We start from the raw sequence: 22,635 nt of genomic DNA on the forward strand, positions 1-22,635 counted from the left end.
TGACTAGGGTTCTCTAGCTCAACGGAACTAATCCTAGCATGAAGCATAGATTGCATATGGGAGCAAACTTGATGTAAAGATTAATAGCACGAGTAAAAGTAGATCTCATCCACAGATATATATGATAACACCACAAATGATAGCAAGTGTCTATCATCATCTAGTTGTAGTTCTAGCTAATAAATAAGCACAACATGCATCTCATCCAAAGCAATCTTTAAACTACTACCTCCGGCCAACCTCCCGATAACCCCCACCTTACACAAGAAAGACCTCGTCACGATCCTCTCTATCAGCGTAGATAGATTAAGAGTATGGTCACAAGGTAAACGTGTCTAGCTATCAAGATGGATCAACTTACTAGATTTAATCACCATGATTACATAAAGCAAGCTATGTAGTCTAATCATGAATTAGACTAAGGAACAAGCATATTCATGATAGATATAAGAGTATAAAAGGAGACATTGCATCGCTAACAGATCGGATGATATGAAAAATATTACTTATATAATAGATATATTTAGATCATCACCTCCGAGTACATACCATTGATAATCACAGCTAGCTCCTGAACTCCACCATGACACAACCGCGCAGGGAGGTCTTGGAGGCGAGGGTCGGCCTAAGCCATCTCCTAGACAACTTCGAAAACTTGCAGCGGCCCTCAGCTCCCTCTGGTGGATGTTCTTGGTTTCATCGAGTTATGGTGGATTAATCTGCGAGCTTAGTGAATTTTCAAGGTCTTTATGAGGGATACAAGTACCCCATGGATCCATGGATCCCTACCAACTAGGATACTGGCCGGAACTGATAAGTGGGCCCACCCAATCAGGGCATGCGGGCCGAGAATACGAAGTTACTTGGAGTACACGTCAAGACAACTACGTTGTCCTAATCTACTCGGGCTTTGTGGGACGCGTATTGTAATCCGACTTAGAATATCTTCCATATAAAGACCGAGTAGATTAGAACTAAACCGATTTGTAACTCTTGGCTATCAGACTATATAAGGCAGCCAAGGGCACCCTCCTAGGGCATTGATTCTCATACCAAGCAATACAATCCATGCATATAGTACGTAGGGTATTACTCTTTGGAGGTCCGAACCTGTCTAAAACCCTCATGCCCCTTCGTGTTCTTGTGATCACCTTCGAATTCTTGGTCTCGCAATCGCCTTTGCCTACAAATCAACCACCTGGGTAACCCCCTGGTGGACTGTCGGATCCATAACTCCGACAGTTGGTGCGCCAGGTTTTGTGACCTCGATGGCATCCCATCCCGACGTTATTTTTCCCAAGAGCATGAAGGACTTCCTTGACAATCCGGTCCAGATTCAATTCGAAACCCTGCTGGCGGAATCTATTCCGACCACTTTCTCTGTCGACTCGGTGACTCCCGTAGACTCGGTGGCTTCCTCCAACTCGGCATCCAGCTCTAGCTCGGTGTCCGCCTCCAACTCAGCGTCCAGCTCCAGCTCGACATCTGCCTCCAACTCGGCTCCTGTCGGATCTGCTCCATCGGAACAAACCCTTCACCTAAGGATCATCATCTCGCTTGCCCAGCAAGTCGGTGAACTATCCCTCTCCGAGAGGGTCCCAAATCTAGTCGCCAGCGCCCACCCACCTACGCCCTTCAATATGATCGCGGGGTTAGATCGTATCAGCCGCACTATCGCCGAGTGCATAGAGCTATCCGAGGCAGCACTGTGTGATTCCAGGTTGGCGCAGGGTCCATCCCGCGCCCCTTTCGGTCTACGGAACTCGGCCTCCGAGTACTCCACTAGGATTGACCAAGTTTTCCAGATCCAATCTGGAGACCCACCCATAACCGCCCAGCCTCCGGACTATGGCGAATTTCAGGTGCCTCGCATCGTCCTGACGCCAAACCCTTATGGAAGCGACGATGAGAGCAATTCTTCCACACCAGATCGAGAAGCGTTCGTTGTCTCCATTGACGAGCCACCTTACAATGGAGAAAAGGAATTTCAAGAAGAAGGATGTAACGCCAGGAACCAAAACTGCGTAGTACGGCGCCGGTAGGAGCAAGTTGACGCCCAACTACAGCATGCCGCTAACCCGAATGCAGTAGTCGATCAGCGCGCAGAGCTACGCAATGACCGTGATAATGCCGACCAAGGCAGAGCCCGGGAGAGACACAGGCACGTACCACGAGGCCGCAATCTACTAGGCGACCTCGAGCAGGCCGACCACAATGTCTTCACTACATCCCAGTTCAACCTGGGGGCTGCTATCGCCGAGCTGGAAAATCTCCCAAATTCAGAATAGGTCTAGCGGGCTAAAGCACGACTCCAAGCCACTAATGCTCTAATCGAGGTGCAATTCAATGACCGACACACACACTCTCGGTCCACGTCTTCTAGACATTCTCGGAGCCGGTTCGGGCATAGCAAATCCGACCGTCGCCGAGGTGAACGTGCGGGTGGTCGGCTGGACCCAATCAACGAAGAGGAGGTGGAGCAAAACGCCGTCCAACTTGCCAACCCACCGGTTGCTCAACCGGCTGCTCAACCTATCAACCAACCAGCAGCCCAACTCACCCACGACAACGCCAACCCTCCTGTTAACAACAATGTTAACAATGGCCGCCAGCAAATGACAACCGACCGTGCGACGGAGGCAATGATGGAGACCAAGGCCAACTAGAGCGTGATCTCCGTCAGAACCGCAACATACGCGCTGACCTAAACAAATACCACAACGAGCATGATGAGTATGAAGTGTCGACGCACTGAGTACAATCGCGACTACGACGCTCCTGTACCCAACTGCGACGTAGCACGTGCTAACAGGCATCAACAAGAAGATGAGATGTGTCGTTGCGCCGACTACGACCGCATATATGGCGCCCCTGGAGGCGCCCATGATCCCCCCAGGCGTGATTATGACTACGAGGAAGCATACAACCCGCCCAAGTGCGAGTACAACTACAAAGATGCGTACAACCCGCCCAGCCATGAGTATGATTATGAAGATGCCTACTACCCACCTAAATGCAACAATGGTGGACGATTTCCTCCCTACCAGTATTACCATGATGATGGTTATGATGACGACATGGCGATAGATGGCTTCGCTGCTTTTACACCTCGCCTCAGGGCTGTTGTTTGGCCACCCATGTTCAAGCCAGCCATCAACAAAAAGTACAACGACCATTCCGACCCCACTATATGGCTCAAGACATACAACACCGTGTGAGGGCTACCAATGGTATCTACAACCAGATGGTCGCTTATTTCCCAATAGTGATGGGACCTGCTCCCCTCTTGTGGCTAGAAAATCTTCCTCCAAATAGCATCGACACTTGGGATCAGCTCGCTAGAGCCTTCACTCAGAATTATTAGGCCACCTACAGCCGACCTAGCAACAGGGAGAAACTCGGCCAAGTTCACCAGATAGAAGGTGAGCCACTTCGAGAATACGCCAATCACTTCTTCGAGAACCGCAACAGGCTAGCTGGCATTGATGATTAGGATATCATTTGGTATTTTTGCGCTGGTTTGACAAACCAGAAGATGTTCGAAAAATTGTATGAGGCAAAACCAAAGATGGTCGGACAGATGATGGATGTTGTCAATGCTCAAGCCGACCTCGAAGAAGCATCCAAAGTCCAATTCCGGAGACATCGCCAGGCCAATAATTACAATCAGCCACTCCATGACGAGCCCCGAGCACATTTGGAACATCGATTTTGGAAAATGGCCCCGGAGATCTACAATGCTGAAGGCAATTCGACTAGGCAGAGCACTCTCAACCGGGAAGAATTTGATGGAACCCTCAGTGGCCCGTGTCCTTTCCACAAGGATGCCCGTCATACTTTACGAGACTGCATGGCTTTGAAAAAAGAGCTCGACGCCCCGGTGGAATACAAATGGCCTCACCGCAACAACTACCGTTGGGACAACAACAAGCGTGACTACCGTGTACATGATGGTGACCATCGCCAAGACAATCGCAACAACCGCCAGGATGATGACCATGACAACCGCAACAGTAGACGCGATGACCATGACAGCAGAGAAGAGCACCGTGACTTGCCGCAGCAAGATGTCCAACGGCCCAACACCGACCAGAATGGAGATTTCCAATGGCCTGAACGCCAAGTCAACATTATTGTAGGCGGCCACAACGCCTTTTGCAGCAATCGCCAGCAAAAGCTACGCTAGCGAGAGGTCCACTTCATTTCAGTACAGCCAGTCCAGTACCTACGCTGGTCCGAGTAGACCATATCCCAGATCCCAGGTCCTACCCATTGGTGGTTTGCCCGACCATAGATTGGGCCCTGCTCCCAAAGGTGCTGATTGATGACGGCAGTGGCCTTATCATCATCTTCACTGAGACATTGAAACGCATGGACTTTGATTTCAAGTAGCTCCAACCTTGTGAAGAACCCTTCTATGGCATTGTCTCTGGAAAAGGATCCTACCCCATCGGCTGAGTTGTTTTGCCGGTCACTTTTGGCACACAGGCCAACTATCGCACTGAGTACCTCACATTTGAGGTGGCCAACTTCAAGACATCGTACCATGTTATCTTCGGTAGGCCAATGCTAGCAAGGTTCATGGCAATCCCGCACCATACCTACCTTGTCCTCAAGATGCTAGCTCCAAATGGAGTCCTTTCTGTCTACGACGAGTGGAGACCTCATACAAATGCAACACAGAGTAGTCCAACTCGCAGAAGTCCTGGAGTTATTAGCAATTACCACTGTCATGGTTGCCGAGGCTCAGAACATAAGAATGGATCAGCTAACGATCCCTAAGAAGGAGCCGACCTCCACAACACTACAACCTAACCTCCCGGGTCAAGAAGATTTGCCTCGGGCTTGAAGACCTAACCAAGACGGCTCTCATTGGGGCCGACCTCTCGGAGAAATAGGAGCTCATGCTCACCAGTTTCATGGAGGACAACTCAGACATATTCGCATGGAAGCCATCTAACATGCTCGGTGTCCCCAAGGAGCTGGCTGAGCACTCCTTGGACTTGAGCAAGACTGCACGCCCGGTGAAACAAAAACTGCGTCGCTTCACCCAAGATCGTAAGGAGGCCATTAGGGTAGAGTTGAATAAGCTCCTAGCCGTCAGATTCATCCACGAATGTAAGCATCCCGACTGGTTAGCAAACCCAATCCTTGTAAGATCGGTGAATGGAAAATGTGCATTGATTATACCGACCTGGACAAGCACTGCCCTAAGGACCCCTTACCTCTTCCGCGTATGGATCAAGTCGTAGACTCTACTGCGGGAAGCATCTTGCTCTGCTTTCTCGATTGCTACTCGGGGTATCACCAAATTGCCCTCAACCCGGCCGACCAAGACAAGACGGTGCTCATAACGCCATTTGGTATGTACTACTACAATACTATGACCTTTGGATTGAAAAATGCTGGCGCCACCTTTCAAAAGGTTATTCAGGGTTGCCTCACAACTCAGCTCCACAGAAACATTGAGGCCTACGTTGATGATGTGGTCATCAAAACCAAAGATGAAGACAGCTTCATAGCCGACCTCGAGGAGACCTTCAACAGCCTTCGGGCTTGCCGCTGGAAACTTAACCCTAGCAAGTGCATCTTTGATGTCCCGTGTGACAAGCTCTTGGGCTTTATGGTCAGGAAACGAGGCATTGAAGCCAACCCCATCAAGGTGGATGCAATCAGAAACATGACGACATCATCTAGCAAGAAAGATGTCATGAAACTTACTAGCATGATGGCAGCCCTTAACCGCTTCATCAGTGAACTTGGAGAAAAAGGTCTGCCCCTCTTCAAGCTCCTCAAAAAGGTGGACAAATTCGTATGGGATAATGAGGTCAGCAAGGCACTCGATGAGCTCAAGGTTTTCCTTACCACACCTCCGGTCATGACAGCCCTGGCCAACCAAGAAACACTCTACCTCTACATCTTTGCCACAACACATGTGGTCAGCACGTGCTAGTCGTAGAACGTCAAGAACCCAGCCACGCTTACGCGGTGTAGAGACTAGTTTACTATATCAGCGGACTCCTCAGTGATTTGAAAACCCGCTACACCTAGGTGCAGAAACTACTCTTTGCAGTGCTAATATCTTCAAGAAAGCTATATCATTGCTTCTAGGCACACAAAATATGTGTAGTCTCCTCATTACACATCGACGAGATCCTGCATAACAGGGATGTCAACGGCCGAGTTGTCAAGTGGTCTGTGGAGCTCGATGAGTTTGATGAGTTTCGCTCGTGTCACGTGATCAAGTCACAGATTCTGGCCGACTTCATGGCAGAATGGACGGAAATTCAAAAACCACCCCCCTAGAAAGGTCGGAACATTGGGTCATGTACTTCGATGACGCCCTTAACCTCGAAGGAGCCGGTGCAAGCGTGCTTTTCATATCTTCCAAAGGCGAACAACTCAAGTACGTACTCCAGATCCACTACAAAGCTACCAATAACGGCGCTGAGTACGAAGCTCTCATCCATGGACTCCGCATTGTTGTTTCCCTTGGAATCAAGCGTATTCTTGCTTATGACGATTCGAAGGTCATCATAGAGCAGGACAATAAGAATTGGGACTGCACCAAGGACTCCATGAATGCTTACTGCGCAGAAATCCGCAAGCTCGAAGCTCACTTTCGCGGCCTCGAGTTCCACCATGTCCCTAGGGACCATAACGTGGCTGCCGATGTCCTATCCAAACTCGGCTCTAAACGTGCGCAGGTCCCGATCGGCATTTTCATTCAAGATCTCCAGAAGCCCTCTATCAAAATCCTGGATCCCAACCAAGCCAGCGAAGCCAACGCTCAGGCCCCGACCGACCTAAAATCCATTGAAGTCATGATGATTGAGGCAGAAGAAGATTGGCGTGCTCCATTAATAGCCTTAATCACCGATCAGATGGTGCCAAAGGATAAAGTAGAGCACGAAAAAATAGCTCGGCACTATGCTAATTACGTTGTCATCGGCAAAGAACTCTACAAAAAAGTTGCGTCTACAGGGATATTGATAAAATGTGTCTTGCGCAGCGAAGGCATTGAACTGTTGCATAAAATCCACTCGGGGATGTGTGGCAGCCATGCCGCCTCTGACACTCTGGTCGGCAAAGCATTTTGCTCAGGTTTTTATTGGCCTACAGCAGTAGCTGATGCAATGGAGCTCGTTCAATGATGCAAAGGTTGTCAATTCTTTTCAAAGCAACAACACCTCCCGGCTCAGGCCCTACACACCATCCCTCCATCATGGCCCTTCGCATGCTTGGGGCTGGACATGGTCGAACCCTTCAAAACCGCCTCGGGCAGGTATACACACATTCTTGTGGCAGTTGATAAATTTATAAAGTGGAATAAGGTTAAGCCAGTAACCAGCATCAAGTCAGCTGAAGCAGCCCAATTTGTGGAAGAAATTATGCATCATTTTGGAGTGCCTAACAGAATTATAATCAACCTAGGTGCACAATTCACACGCGCCGATTTCTGGGATTCTTGCCAAGACAATCTCATCGAGGTGCACAGCTCACACGCGCCGATTTCTGGGATTCTTGCCAAGACAATCTCATCGATGTGTACTACTCCTCAGTAGTGCATCCACGCTACAACGGCCAAGTGGAATGTGCAAATGGGATGGTCCTCCAATCCCTCAAATCATGCATCTTCGACGACGCATCCAAGTACGCCACCAAGTGGCTATGAGAGTTGCCCCATGTCATCTGGGCCTAAGAACGCAAAAGAGCCAAGCTACTGGGTCCACACCTTTCTTCATGTTGTATGGTTCCGAAGCTATCTTGCCGTCTGATGTGGCCTTTGGTGCCCCACGTATACAATACTACGAAAAGGGCAAGGTAGAAAGAAGTTGGCGAGTTGACATTGATAGTCTCGAAGAACATCGTGTAGCAGCTCTCCTCCAGCATCCATGCCACGAGCAGCAGATATGCACTACCATGATCGCAACGTTAAGGAACGTTCCTTCAATGTTGGAGACTTGGTGCTTTGCCGAGTACAGTCAACCAAGGACATGCACAAATTGGCCGCCCCTTGGAAGGGCCCCTTTATCGTCAAAGAGGTCATCCAACCAGACACTTACCAACTACAATGGGAGGACGGATCCGGTGTCCCCAACCGATGGAACATCAAGCATCTACAATGATTCTATCTCTAGTATAAACAGCTAAGTATTCTATTTCTCTTTCTTATGTTGAATAAATAAGTACCCCTGTGGTTCCTTTTTCATGTACCTACTGCTTTACTGTTTTTTTCTTTTCCGAGCTATGCTAGATGCTCGGGGGTTGCCCGACCTATTCAACAACATGTTTGGTTTTAAACTCGAGGGTTTCACCTCGCCAACCTCTGGGTCATACCTTTTTTCCTCCCCCTCTCAAGGCTATATGAACAACACGTGTAGTCGGTGTCCTAGCTAGCGAAACCTAGACTACCTTGCGTTCACCCCTCCTACAAGCTCGAGATCCGCTCTCAGCAGGATGCTGGTCAGGCGAGGCTAGGTGCTTAGTGGCTACAGGCCTTAGCTACACGTTGTCTTGTCATATATGCCAAGGGAGGCATGAAACTTTTCTTACATTAAAATATAGCGAGATGCATATCATTTAACATAGCACAAAAGGAGTTTAATACATCTCAAAGTTTTTCTTACAGGTCAAGACCATTTACAATCAATTCAGCCATGTCATGCTACTCCTCGGCCACCTCCGGATTCTTATCTTCTTCAAAGTCAGTGGCAATTCAAGTGGCGACACGCTTAAAGGGAGTGGTCGGGAAGTACGAGACAAGCAGCGCAAAAGTGTTCTTGAGACACTCAACAGCGGTATCCTTTAGCAGTTTCCTCAAAAGACCCAGAGCAGCTCTGAGACGATCAAGATGAGGCGTTGGTTTGGCTGGGTCGGCGTATGCTTTGATCATATCCATCACATACCCAGCCGACTTCCGTAGTTCTTCCAGCTCTAACTCCAACCCTGCAATTATACATTGGTCATTCTAAAGATTACCTACGGCATCCTCTAAGTGGCGCTCGAGGTCTCTATGTGCATTGGCCTCATAGACCAGCTTCTAGGAAACCACATACTCACGATTCACCGCTGCATCGTGCTGCTCTTGGAAGCATGCATTGGCATCCTCACACTCCTTGAGATCCCACTGCAGCCTCACCTCTCTACTCTTTGAATTTGCTCAGCCAATCAAGCCTGCATCAGTACATTGGCATTGAAGAAAAATATGGTTTGACAGGTTGAAAAAACTCACTTGACAACTCCGAGCTAATAACTTCCTTCTCAGCAGCAAAGCTAGCTTCGAGGCGTGCTTTCACACCCTTGTTCTCCTTAAGGCTCCATTTTAGCCTACCAATCTATGTCGCAGACTCTGCAGAAGAATCAGAAACAAAATCAGAACTCAAGACTGCAGAATTAAAAGCATATCAAAGAAAAAGGTCAACGCATCTCACCTTTCATGATTACATCATGAGCTACCCTCTCGATGTCCTAGTGAGATTGCAGATTTTGGAAGTCCTTCTTTGCCTTCTCGAGCTCAGCCTCCAGACACGCTGACCTTTCTTGAAAGCAATCGCAATGAAGATCACTTCCTTCCTCTTTTGAGCACGCTCAGCCAATCCCTGTTCAAATTCATATCATCAAATCTCCATAGAAGAAGTTAACTATCAAGCACAAACCTAATAGGTTGGACAACACACTTACGTGAAGGTACTTGGTAATCTTGGCTCCCACCTCACGCAGCCCGGCTAGAGCCCCCCTATCCTTCCTCTCGTCCTCTTCAACCTCAGTATCGGTGTAAGGGATGGCGTTAGGATCTTGGGCAACATGTGAAGGGGGCGCACCAGGCAACGAACCATCCATGGGTGGATCATCTCGCTGACAATTGGCCTCGATGCCCTCCTCAGCCTCATCCTCCACCACCATGCCCTCTCGCGCCACCTGCCCGACCTCAGTGTCCTCTCGGGCCGTGTCCTCGACCTCGATGTCCCCTAGAGTCCTCTACTCACTTTGGCATCCCCCTCACCATCCCGGGCCACGTCTTCAACCTTGACCTCGCCTTGAGTCGGAACTCGACCTTAACGCCTTCACCACCGGCCGTGTCCCGAGCTCCGACCTCCTCCTCTGACTCCATTGCAATCCCAGGGCTGGCCATGCCATCATCGGTGGCTTTAGCACCGACCTCATCATGCTGCGGCACAAGACTTGGCACGGCTTCCTCGATTCGGCCACCCCCGCCGTTCCGACCTCTGTGGTCGGCAATTCTTCAGCGGCGCAACCTCTGGTGGCCTCAGCTTGGCCGGAACACCTGTTCAACTGGGTGCTGCTGTCATCCGATCGCAACCTAGATCTGCATCATCATCATCACAGTAGAAAACACAGAAAGGTCAGATCACTGCAACAAGTTCAGAAATCATAGAAGGTAGCAATACTTACAGGGTACTCTTCATTAAGCGCATTTTTGGGTGCAACTCGCGTGGCGGGTAGGGGTATCGCCACTGGAGCTGCCCCGGATCTTCTCTTTTAGCGCCTCCCTAAGGCGCGCCGTGTCAGACGCAGTAGTTCCCCCGAGCTCCGGCTCCTCCTCTTGTGCAGCCAGACTCAGTGTGTCGGTCCTCGCCTTGCCACCTGACCTAGAAGCGGCAGTAGTAGTCGAGGCAGTTTTCTTCTGACCAGCCAGCTTTTTCTTCTTCTTGGCAGGCACAGATGCCTTGGACAGGGGTTGCTTGCGAGTTGCTTGCCACGTCTCCCGATCTGCACCTCGGTCCCCGCCAGCTGCGCTTTCAGTGGGCCCCAGTGAGGAATCGGACTCAAATTCAAGACTAGGCGGCAGCACAACAGGCACATCAACCAGCGTGACTTTGGGCAGCATCGCCTGAGCCCCGCCAGGCAACACTGGAGGGTAGAAATATACACAACGATCACTCTAAATCAAAAATGGCCTCAAATTAGTACGATTGCAAATTTGAAGCACATTACATCTAAGCAAAAATGAATGCAGACTCACCGGGAAAGGTGGCAAATTTCCCAAAGAAAAGGCCTTAGGGGCGCCCGTGTTGTGGATCTCGCCCCTGAACAACCCACCCAACCGGTGGACAATCTCCTCAGTAGGCATAGAGCTAGCAACCTCCCAAGTTGGATCACTGTACCCCGAGTACTCGAATGCCGGGTGTACTCGATGCTTGATCGGCTGGGTGGCCCTTTGGCAGAAGTTGATCCTGATCGCCGCAGGCGTCAATCCTCGTGCCTTGAGGTCGGCAATCCTCACCAGTAGCTTGTTCACCTGGACCTGCTCCACCGAGGGCAGCTGATCCTACCACTCGAACACTGAGACAGGACCAAATCCTGTTTGCACGGCGGCAACTCAGGCTTCTGATTAGCAATCAGAAACCACTTGGCGTGCCACCCCTTTGGGACTCCTTCAACTGAAGATTGAAATATTCATGCATCTTCTTGGGGCGCAGAGAGAACCCAGCCCCACCTATAACCATATCCTTCCTACCCTTGGTATTGACAGGCTTAAGTCAGTACAGATACCACCACAGATTGGAGTGGGGGGGGGGAATGCCTAAATATGCCTCACACAAATGAATGAAAACAACAATATCTAAGATCGAGTTAGGATTGAGGTGTACCAACTCAATCTTGTAATAATGCAGGAGCCCGCGGAACAAATCACCAGTTGGGATCCCTAACCTGCACTCGAAGAATGGGGCAAAGACCATCGCTTGCTCCGTGTCCTCGGACAGAAACTCCTGGCCATTGGTGGCCCACCACTTGAGCAGCTCTAGCGGGCTGAGGAGCCCGCGGTTGACGAGGGCTTCATTCCGCTCTTGCATCATCACACTCTTCATCCACACCGAGGAAGGATTGGGAATTGCACTGCGCCATTACTATGCAAGCCCACTAATTGGTTCTAAAATACACTAGGGTTTTCTGGCGCATAAAACAGCATGGCGGCAGCAGTGGTGTGGCAGCTCGGGTGGCAGCAATGCAACAGTTCAGGCAACGGTGGCGATACGTGCGAGAAAGCGGCAGCGCAACCTAGGGTTTTATGAAGGAAAAGGCAGAGCACTCAGTGAGGTCTAGGTGCGCGACGCTGCGAGAGATTGAAGAAGCGAACAACAACGGTTCGCGACCCTTGCATTTTTAAAGGAGAAAATGGCGTCAATTGCGGACGGAAATCACGGGCCCTACTGTTAGCACTGTGCAGGGGTGCAATCTGTGGTGCCTTCCATTAAACACCATGTGCACCTGACGGATTTTTCAAGATCTTTGCGGAAGAGCACCTCTGAGGCACTGTCATCATCCATCGTCAGAGACAAGTACATAATTCTACTCGGCGTGCATTCGTGGCCCTCGCCAATCCTCTCCTTGGGGGCTGGGTGCCTAATTCTACTCGGCGCGCCACCGCGGCCCTTGCTAGTCCTCTCCTCAAGGGTTGGGCGCCTAATTCTACTCGACACGCCTCCGTGGCCCTCGCCAATCCTCTTCTTGGGGGCTAATTCTACTCAGCGCGCCTCCGCGGCCCTCACCAGTCCTCTGCTCAGGGGCTGGGCACATAATTCTACTCGGCGTGCCTCCACAGCCTTGTGAGTACTCACCCTCGAGGGCCGGGCATCTAAATCTACTTGGATTACCTCCACAGCACTACAAACCAAAAGACAAAACATTCCTCCATGACCTCATAAAACAAAAAATAGATATAAAGAGAAGCTTTCACTGGACTAAAATCAAATTCTAGGCTTTTACAATATCACAAAGCGTGTATGAACAGCTCCAGAATAGATGACACCCCAAGATAAGAAGCAGCAAGGCAAAAAAAAGAAAAAAGTGCAATACAAGAAAGCTGCGCTCAAGCTTCCTTGCCAGTGTCCTGGAAAAAGTTGGGAGGGTTCACGATACAGCCTCCTCACGAGGATTCTTCTAGCATCGTTACCTCCTAACTCGATCGCAGAGACTATAGAGGAAAGGAGCACCTGGGCATTCTTCACGAGAATTCTTCTAGCATCAAGAGCATTGGTGATTACTACACCTATCAAACACTACAAGCTTCAATCCAACAAGCACTATAACCCAAGCCATGACCCTCGAAGATGAAGGGCAGATCAATTTATAGCCAAGCAGTCGGCTACCCTCCAAGATGCTACAGTAAGCGCATGTGGATGCACAGCAGAGCCCCCTCACACCAGCGTGTCTCTACAGTATTCACGTTGGTGCCTAGCCTTATCTTCAAGGTACTGGTGAACAACGCCCCCTACCCCCCAGCTCCCGTGCAGTTCTCCTAGCAAAACAGTACTCCAATGCACATGCTGTGGCAACAAAAGAATCCCTGTATAGATACCATGACGAAGCAAAGTCCCCGTGAAGGTACTCTCGTGCTGCTCCACTGATACAGCAACACTCCCGTGAAGAAGGACCTTTTTGTCGTTTACCCATTATTGCTTCAACATTTCCCTGCAAGAGACTTGGGCGCAAATTTATGGTCGGCATGCTCCCATGGCTATACCTAGACACTAAAGATTGCTTCATAGAGACAACTACCTTTCTTTACCATTGCACCGATTATACTAATCGCTTCAATGCTCGGGGGCTACTCCCACGGAGTCCATCTTGCGATGCCCTCTGCAACCTTCGCTTCGACTTGTTGGATGCCTGACCTCCACTAACTCGGCACTCGTCTTCGCTCTACGTATTGAGCACTGCGCAGCCTCTCCATCACCATGACATCATCATAGCTTCAACCGACCTCATTTCAAGCTTCCCTAGGATGACCTCAAGTTCCTGTTCACCTACACATCGCTCGGGGGCTTGAGGGATACGGGTATCCTATGGGTCCCCACCGACCAGGATACTGGCCGTACATGATAAGTGGGCCCACCCAACCAGGGCGTGCGGGTCGAGGACACAAAGTTACTTGGAGTACACGTCAAGGCAACTACGCTGTCCTAATCTACTCGGACTTTGTGGGACACGTATTGTAATCCGACTTAGAATACCTTCATGTAAAGACCGAGTAGATTAGATCTAAACCGATTTGTAACTCTTGGCCACGAACTATATAAGGCGGCCAAGGGCACCCTCCTAGGGCATCGATTCTTATACTAAGAAATACAATCCACGTATACAGGACGTAGGGTATTACTCTTTGGAGGTCCAAATCTGTTTAAAACCCTTGTGCCCCTTCGTGTTCTCGTGATCACCTTTGAGTTCTTGATCTCACAATTGCCTTTGCCTACAAATCAACCACCTAGGTAACCCCTTCGTGGACTACTGGATCCGTAACTCCGACACTTTATAGTATGGAAAGCGCGTGGCAGAAATTGGGAGGCGAGGGGAGCGACGAAAGCCCCAAGCCGATCGGCTAGGAGGGTTTCCTTGTAGCCTCTTGCATCCTTCTTTGTCCCCAAGTCTTCTGATGTTATAGAAGCTTATTTTCACTTGCATGTGGGATTGACACGTCGGTACTTTCGGGATGAGATTGATCTTCAATAACTTTCCAAATTGCCACTTGATCTTCTTTGATTCATCCTTGATCCCGAAGTGATCCTTGTCATATCTTCACAAATTTAGTCCTTAAGTCATCTTGGAGGATGGGTTGCCAAAAACGAGCACGACAGGGATCAAAAGACCCTAGGCCGATGGCCTGAGGGGCACCAGGCCGATCGGCCTGGACCCTTTTTTTGCCTCCTGGTCTTTGTCTTCCTCTGGTCCACTGCTCATTCAAGGGTTTATCAAAAATGCATATTTAGCTCAATTTCCAGTGAAAACAGAATATCCTCCAAAATATCTTGCATATATGAAAATAGGGTTATTTCAGGTGCCAAGTGACTAATTAGTATAAGAATATGCATGAAAACAATAGTTAAATGGTAAAAATCAGTGTGTCAATAACGAGCGTCAACAAATCTATATAGACCGTCCAATACAACCTTATCTCCTCCCCCAACCGTTGCCTCCCACACTACTCCCGCGTCGCGCGGTGCTTGTGCTGCCCCGCCGCCGCTGCCCACCATGCCGTCGGGCTTCCCCACCTCCATGCGCCGCTGGGCCTCCTCGCCTCCCCGCGTCGCCGGGGTCTCCTCACTACTTCCGCTGCCGGGCTCCTCACCTTCCTACGCCGTTGGGCTCTACGCCACCAGGCCTCCTTGCCTCCAAGCGTCGTCAGGCCCCGCCGCCATGGTCTCCTCCCTCCCTCCGCTGCCGAGCTCCTCACCTCCCTGCGCCGCCAGGCTCTGCACTGTCGGGCGTCCTCGCCTCCCCGCGCCGCGGCACCGCTGGGCCTCGCCACGCGTTGCTGCCGAGAGCAGCCCGGCCATGCACACCGTCATTGCCCCCCCCCCCCCGCCCCCCGGGCCGCCGCACATGCTACCACTACCGGAGAAGAAACCGATTTTTTTCGAATGTTGATATAGGTTGCAGTAGATGTTGAATCCATTCTAGTGATAGTTCAAGAAAAATGTTGAAAGTAGTTATTTTTTCAAAAATGTTGAATGTAGTATTTGTAAATGTTAATATATTTTTCAGAAAATGTTGAATGTAATCTTCAAAAATGTTGAATTTATTTATCTATAAGTTAGGCATATTAGTTGAACCTAACAGACTTTAAAATCATATTGCTTATCCAGCACACCGAAGCTAGGAGCCCCCGTCGCCATTAAACTCCCAACCCTACGGTGACGGGCCACGGCGCTGGCAAGGGCGGCTTCTGGGGCACAGTGCATGCAGGCGCACCGTGGGCAGGGCGCTAGGAGCGGCACGGGCGCAAGGCGGCTGGGCGCGACGACGCCGGCGAGCAGCATGCCAGGGTGCACGGCTGCAGGCCTGCTGACGGCAGGCAGGCGGCGGCGAGCGCGGCGCAAAATTAGTCCAGCAGGCTGAAGCAGTGCAGAAATCGAGCAAGTATACTAAGGTACCCAGGTATTTAAATGCGATTCTCTCTACAATTTGCCCCTGTTTTGTTGTAATTTTTAGATGCTCAGCATTTGATTAAGGATTTGATGGCATATTGCCATTGGTCAAGAACTTAAAATGTCAAGAGCAGATCTCGTCAAGAGAACCAAAAAAAAAAGGAAAAAAAACGTGGGCACACAAACGCAACTGGGATAGAGGCACACACACACTCACCACCCAGGATAGTAGGATAATGACATGACACACTACCGATTCAGAATTGTTCAGGTGCATACATCAATGGTTCAATACAGGAGCAAGAGAAATGAAAAATTGACAGAGGCATGCGTCAATTGTTCAGATACAATTGCATAGAGGAGATGGATAAGTCCGGTGACAAATCCAGGATTTGGAGTGTTTGCAGTGGCACCACAGCAATTACCATCTTTTTTTTTATCAAAACAGGCCGGTTTGGGTTCTGGGCAAGCTGGGCCCGCACGTCTTCCACGAATGCTTCACTGCCCTCGAAGCTACTGTTGCTCAGCTCAAATTTCTTGAGGCTTTGTAGGGATGCTAGCCCACAAAACAACCCAGCATTGATTATTCCATCACGGCCACTGTGACCAAAGTCTAACATATCAAGCTTAGGCGCTGCTCCGTCTTTAAACTGCACAGATTTGACGTCGATCTCACCTCCTGAGCATCTCTGTACGCCAGTCAGTTGCAGCGCCACTAGAGTAGTTCTGTTGTTGATCAGTCGAATGAGATCTGCTTTGGACTTGTTCTGTTGCCGCTGTGCTTCCTCGATGCCTGACATTGTTGTTGCACCGGCGAAGCCGGACAGCCCAGCGTCCTCTGCAGACTTGGATCTTGAGATGGCTTGTTGAGATGAACGGAACAATCTTGGAGGCAATCCTCAGCATCGTAGGCCCCATCACACCCAGGTCATGACTCATGAGCACCTTGTGGTCGTCTCACTCCTCGTGCACGGCCCTCAGGAAGACAGGAAAGCCTGCATCATCTCGAGATCTTTCCTGATGAAGGTCTGGTTTAGTTACTCTTACTTATTTTTAGCACCCGTCACATCGAATGTTTAGATACTAATTAGGAGTATTAAACGTAGACTATTTACAAAACTCATTACAGAAGTGGAGGCTAAACGGCGAGACGAATCTATTAAGCCTAATTAGTCCATGATTTGACAATGTGTTGCTACAGTAAACATTTGCTAATGATGGATTAATTAGGCTTAATAGATTCATCTCACCATTTAGCCTCCACTTATGTAATAGGTTTTGTAAATAGTCTACGTTTAATACTTCTAATTAGTATCTAAACATTCGATGTGACACGTGCTAAAAATAAACCAGGGAACCAAACGCCCCGAAAGCATGGTCGCGCTGGACGCCGAGCTGCAAGGCCACCTCCTCCGCTACAACGGATTTGGCATAGCCAAGCGCTCCATCCAGCACAGACTTTCCCAAGCTCAGCGTTGTGGCCTCCATCAGTGGCCGACCCAACGACTGAATCGAACCCGGCATAGGGGGTGTTTGGTTACTTTTACTTATTTTTAGCACGTGTCACATCGAATGTTTAGATACTAATTAGGAGTATTAAACGTAGACTATTTACAAAACCCATTGCATAAGTGGAGGCTAAATGGCGGGACGAATCTATTAAACCTAATTAAGCAAGGAACCAAACCAGGCCAGGCTGCCGCCTTTCTTGTCTCCGGCTCAAGGTGCTTGCGGCTGATTTGACCTTGTAATTTGTGAGCTAGAGCCCAGGCAGGCGCCTAGGGTCGCCGGCCCTGGGTCCGCCCCTGGTCCTCTCTGATGTGCTGTGTGCTTCTGTGGATGGGGGTTGCTGCTGCTAATGGAGTAATGGTTGGTGGCCTGGTGCTGTCAAGAAGAGCCAACCTTGGATTAAAGAAGAGGAACTCAGCTGCAGCCTGCAAGACCGAGCAAAGTTGATATATGTCAGGGCTGCTCAAGTTGTAATAAACTAATGTAACCGGTACACCTTGTTACTAATCTCAATAGGAGTAAGCTGCTCAAGTTGTAATAAACTAAAGTTGATATATCTCGATCGAGGACATTGTGAAGACAGATTAATACAGGAGTAGGTCTGGAGCCAGTGTTCATGTGGCCCTGCGCAGCTCGATGACTTTGTGAAGATAGGTTAATTAAAGCAAGAGTATGTTTAGGGCCAATGGATGGCCATGTGACCCGGAAGAACCTCCACCCGACCCCCATTATTATGAAGCCAGAAATGATTAAGGTTAATGCTCTGTTTACTTGAGGCATTTTTGTACAGGTAGCTTTTAGGATGTCTAAAAAACGGATGCCTTCATTCATCAAAAGAAAACAGCCCAGAAGCACAAGAGGTACAAAAATCCCAGAAGCACAGAAGCTGGAACAAATACTAGATCCTAATACCTGTAAGAGAGATCATACAAAAACATGAAGGTTCTAAAAAAAATATATGAAAACATGACTTGCATTGTATTGGGTAAACGGAGAGGATCGGAGGGCACATGGACCCCGGGAGAACCTGCACCAGATCATATCACTATGAAGCCAGAAACAATTAAGATTAAGACTTACTGTGCGAGAGAGCAACTAATTAAAAACACGACTTGCATTTGGTAAACGGAGGGGAAGGAGGACTTGGCACTTGTTTTAAGAGTGCATCGAGATAGGAGTTACGAGCAGAACCAACCACAAACTCCGCATCCTCATCCAACTTGAAAGTTGAAACCACAAAGCACTGGTAGATGGCAAGCATCAATGAAGAAGAAGCTCCTAGTTCTCCAAATGCTCCGACAGTAGCCATGGACGCCAAGCTGATGGTGGCCACAGACCGTGGTGATGTCAAGAAGTTGAAGGGTCTGCTGAACAAGGAGGATGCCATGGCGATGGTTGTGGTGACGGCGGCGACGAGCAAGAAGCCTTCCAAGGAGGACCAGTTCCCTGCTGGCCGCATCAATCCCCTCCTGCTGGCATCTGCGTGCGTTGGCTCCTGGAAGGCACTGAACTTCCTTCTCGAGAGGGAAGACGCAAAGAAGGCACCAATGGTGGCTCCTACTCAAGAATTCCTTGAGTTGCTAGCAGGAGGCAGCGACACCAAGGGAAGAATTGCGGTGTCAGCTGCTGGTGACGTAGAAGAGGGCGTTGACCACGAGCCTGCTCCGCCTGCAGCAGGAGCACTTCTCAAGGGCGTCACTCCAGATGGGGACACCGCACTACATGCAGTTGCCAGCAATGGAGACAACGGCGATGATTTCTTGAAGTGTGCTGGCATCATCTGTGATCGGGAAAGGGACCTCCTGTTTGCGAAGAATCACATGGGCGACACACCCTTGCATTGTGCTGTCCGTTCTGGGAGCTCCAAAATGGTTTCTCGTCTCATTGCTCTAGCTGAACATGAGGGTGCCGAAGGGAAGCTCAAGCTCTTGAGAATGGAGAACGAGCGTCACGAGACGGCACTGCATGAGGCTGTCCGGATTGAAGATGGCAGAATTCTGGATGATCAGGAGACACTTTATGCTGTCCTAACTGATGAAGACATTAGAAGCCCGGATCATAAGGGTGATGCTGACGGCGGCGGTGCACCAGAAGAGAAGGATATGGTCAGGCTGCTAATGGGTTCTGATCCCGAATTGGCTAATTATCCTGCCAAAGGCATTTCGCCTTTGTGCCTAGCCATCTTGCTGGAGAAGGATACCATTGCAGTCACTCTTTATAAAAAGAGTGGCGGCAATCTCTCCTACTCTGGACCAGATGGACAAAATGCATTGCATGTTGCGGTTCTCCGAGCTACTAGAAACACAGGTACCAACTAGATGTGTCGATTCTGTTATATATACATACTGCCTGCATACCATTTTTGCTTGTCATAGGGCCAATACAATACAAATAATGGTTTAGAATCAACATGCTTAAACAGTAATTCTGCCCTAGAGTTCATTTATCTGAAAAAGATCTATCATGGTCGTGTTTTTATTTTCCACAGATAAAAAAGATGATCTTGAGTCGTTGAACTTTAACATTATGTTTCGGGATTTTTAATATACATACATCCCCATTTTATCCCTTTTTTGCTCTGTGACACTTACCTATGTCTTTTTTCACATGTATGTAAGTTAATGTCTCATCTGTAATCATCTCTACATATCACATTGTTGATTTCCTCTATATAAGGGAGAAGTCCATTCTTGGGCATCCCACTCTTGTCAAAGTTCGATTTTGGCCATCCGATTCAGAAACCAAAATCCATTGACCAACGAACGAGCAAAACCGGACAAATTTGGTCATCTTGATGGTTTAGAAGGTGCTTATTTGGATCTTATTTGTTCATGTTCCTAATGTATTATTGCTCATAATCACGCCTATTATTTATTGAATTTATAGTTTTGTGTTACATTAGACCTAGAGATCAACCAAGAGGATCTAGCGACTGTGAGTATACAAAAGATCTGGAAGATGACATGAACCTCTCCGGTGCCATGCTCTACCACATACAAAACATATTTAGGTATCGCAACTAGCATGCCTTCGCTAGCCCTCCAAATAAGATTTAGTTAATTTGACTCCAACAGATTTGGTTCCGTACGTGGAGTATGGATCCTTTTAGTTGATCTTCAGGTCTAATATAGTGTGAAATTATAATTCAAATAAATAAAAGGTGTGACTACGAGCAATATAACACCAGAAATTTGAACAAATAAGATCAAAATAGCTCCAAATTGATCACCAACAGATAGATTTTAACTTTATAAAAAACAATTTGGTGCTACATATTTATCTGATTTGAAATAAGTTAGTTATAAATTTTCAGTGATTAGCCCAACTTTTTAATTTTAGAAAATATGTGTAGGGAGAAGAACATTCGAAACAAGATAGATGGCCAAATTTGTCTTATTTTGGTAGCCTAGATGCTCAATGATTTCAGGTTTTTGAGTTGGATGGTCAAAATCAGACTCCAGCAAAAGTTGGATGGCCAAAGGTGGACTTCTCCCATTAAATAATTCCCGTTATTTGGAGAGCTATTGAGATTTAGATAATATATATTCGCAGTGATGGTAGAAGTACTACTTAGATGGAACAGGAGCCTTCCTACACAAGGGGACAAACATGGGAGTACGCCTCTTCACTTCGCTTCGTCTCTGCCCTGTCCATTTGGTTTCTTCTGGTACCGTCCTTGGATTCGTAATTATTGGCGTACCAGGATTTCCAACATAGTCGCAAAAGTATTTGAAGCTAACCCAGCAGCTCTGTACCAAGCAGACAACAGCGGACTGTTCCCCATACATGTCGCTGCCTCCGTAGGTACCACGAGTACCGTAGAATTTTTTCTTCAGAAGTCTCCTAGTTGTGCTGGATTGCGCGATGCTAAAGGAAGGACGTTTCTTCATGTTGCCGTTGAGAAAAGAAGATGGGCGATAGTCTCATTTGTTTGTCAGACTCCATCTGCAGAATGGATTTTGAATATGCAGGACAAGGACGGAAACACGGCACTGCACTTAGCTATCAAAAGAAGGATGCTTATGATGTGCAGTGCTCTACTTGGGAATAAGAAAGTGCATCTAAATTTATCAAATGTCAAAGGGCATACTCCCCTTGATCTTTCCAGAAGCAATCTTCCTCGGGGCATTTACTATACTCTGGTAATATATTTTGACCTTAACATTCAGAATTTTCTCCTTCTGTGGGCCCATTCTGAATTTGTCGCTCATGCTTCTGTGGCTGTTTTTTTTCAGACCGCTGAAAGCCGAATACATACGGCTCTCAAATTATTCGGTGCAAAGCACAGTGGTCTTCGCTGTGATCACATTGAGCAAAAGTATAGACGTCCTCTGAACCAAAAGGAGAAGAAGAAACAATCAGATTTGATTAAAGATGCAACGCAGATGTTTATTGTCGGTGCAGTCCTGATAGCAACTGTGGCTTTCGGTGCAACTTTCGCCATTCCTGGAGGTTACAAAGCAGATGATCATTTGAATGGAGGCACACCAACACTTGCTGGGAGTTATATTTTCGACGCATACATGATGGCCAACACGTTGGCTTTTGTTTGCTCCACCGTAGCTACTCTTTCCCTCATACTATCTGGAACTACTATGGTTGGCTTGGGCACCAGGCAATGGAACTTGGTTGCATCTGGTTATCTGTTCTCGAGTTCAGTCACAAGCATGACGGTTGCTTTTGCACTTGCCGCGTATATGGTGCTAGCTCCGGTTGCTCGTAGCACTGCTATTGCGATCTTTATGATTAGCCCTCTCCCTGTGCTATATACAAATGTGGAGAAAATATATAAATGGGGTTTTCTTCTACGGCTTGTTAGGAGGGCACCAATCCGAACAATGAATTTTTTCGCAGTGGCGATCATTCGGATGATACTGATGTATCTTTGGCCCCTCATTGTTACCTTTGCTTGGGCTGCATTTGCAAGGATCCACCACTGATTGGGGAGAACCGCGAAATATATGAGAAGGGATGAGGCATTAATCATGATTGTAACCTTAAATGTTGAGATGTTATGTTACTGTAGTTTCGGTGTGCGTTGTACTGCCTTGTGTGACTTAATTTCTTTCGTTAGACTGCTTTGTGTGCTTTTAAGTTATCAATAAATTAAGTATGTTACTTCTACATGTCTTGTACAGCTGCATTGAGTTCCAGATAGATGAGTGCTCCCCAGACTATTCATTGTTTTCCTTTCCGTAACGTTGGTCCGATCACAGTTTCTAAATATGACAATTCT

General features: G+C 48.3%; 1 protein-coding gene across 1 annotated transcript; it reads left to right on the forward strand.

The window, feature by feature from the left end:
• Positions 1-18,482: 18,482 nt before the first annotated feature.
• LOC117847556 (uncharacterized) lies at positions 18,483-22,523 on the forward strand. The gene is made up of 3 exons (XM_034728775.2): positions 18,483-19,706; positions 20,952-21,541; positions 21,635-22,523. The coding sequence occupies exons 1-3, from the start codon at positions 18,650-18,652 to the stop codon at positions 22,337-22,339; spliced, it is 2,352 nt and encodes a 783-aa protein (XP_034584666.1). The 5' UTR covers positions 18,483-18,649; the 3' UTR covers positions 22,340-22,523.
• The last annotated feature ends 112 nt before the right edge of the window (positions 22,524-22,635 follow it).

This window comes from Setaria viridis, chromosome 3 (assembly GCF_005286985.2).
Source record: "Setaria viridis chromosome 3, Setaria_viridis_v4.0, whole genome shotgun sequence".
NCBI classification, from domain to species: Eukaryota; Viridiplantae; Streptophyta; class Magnoliopsida; order Poales; family Poaceae; genus Setaria; species Setaria viridis.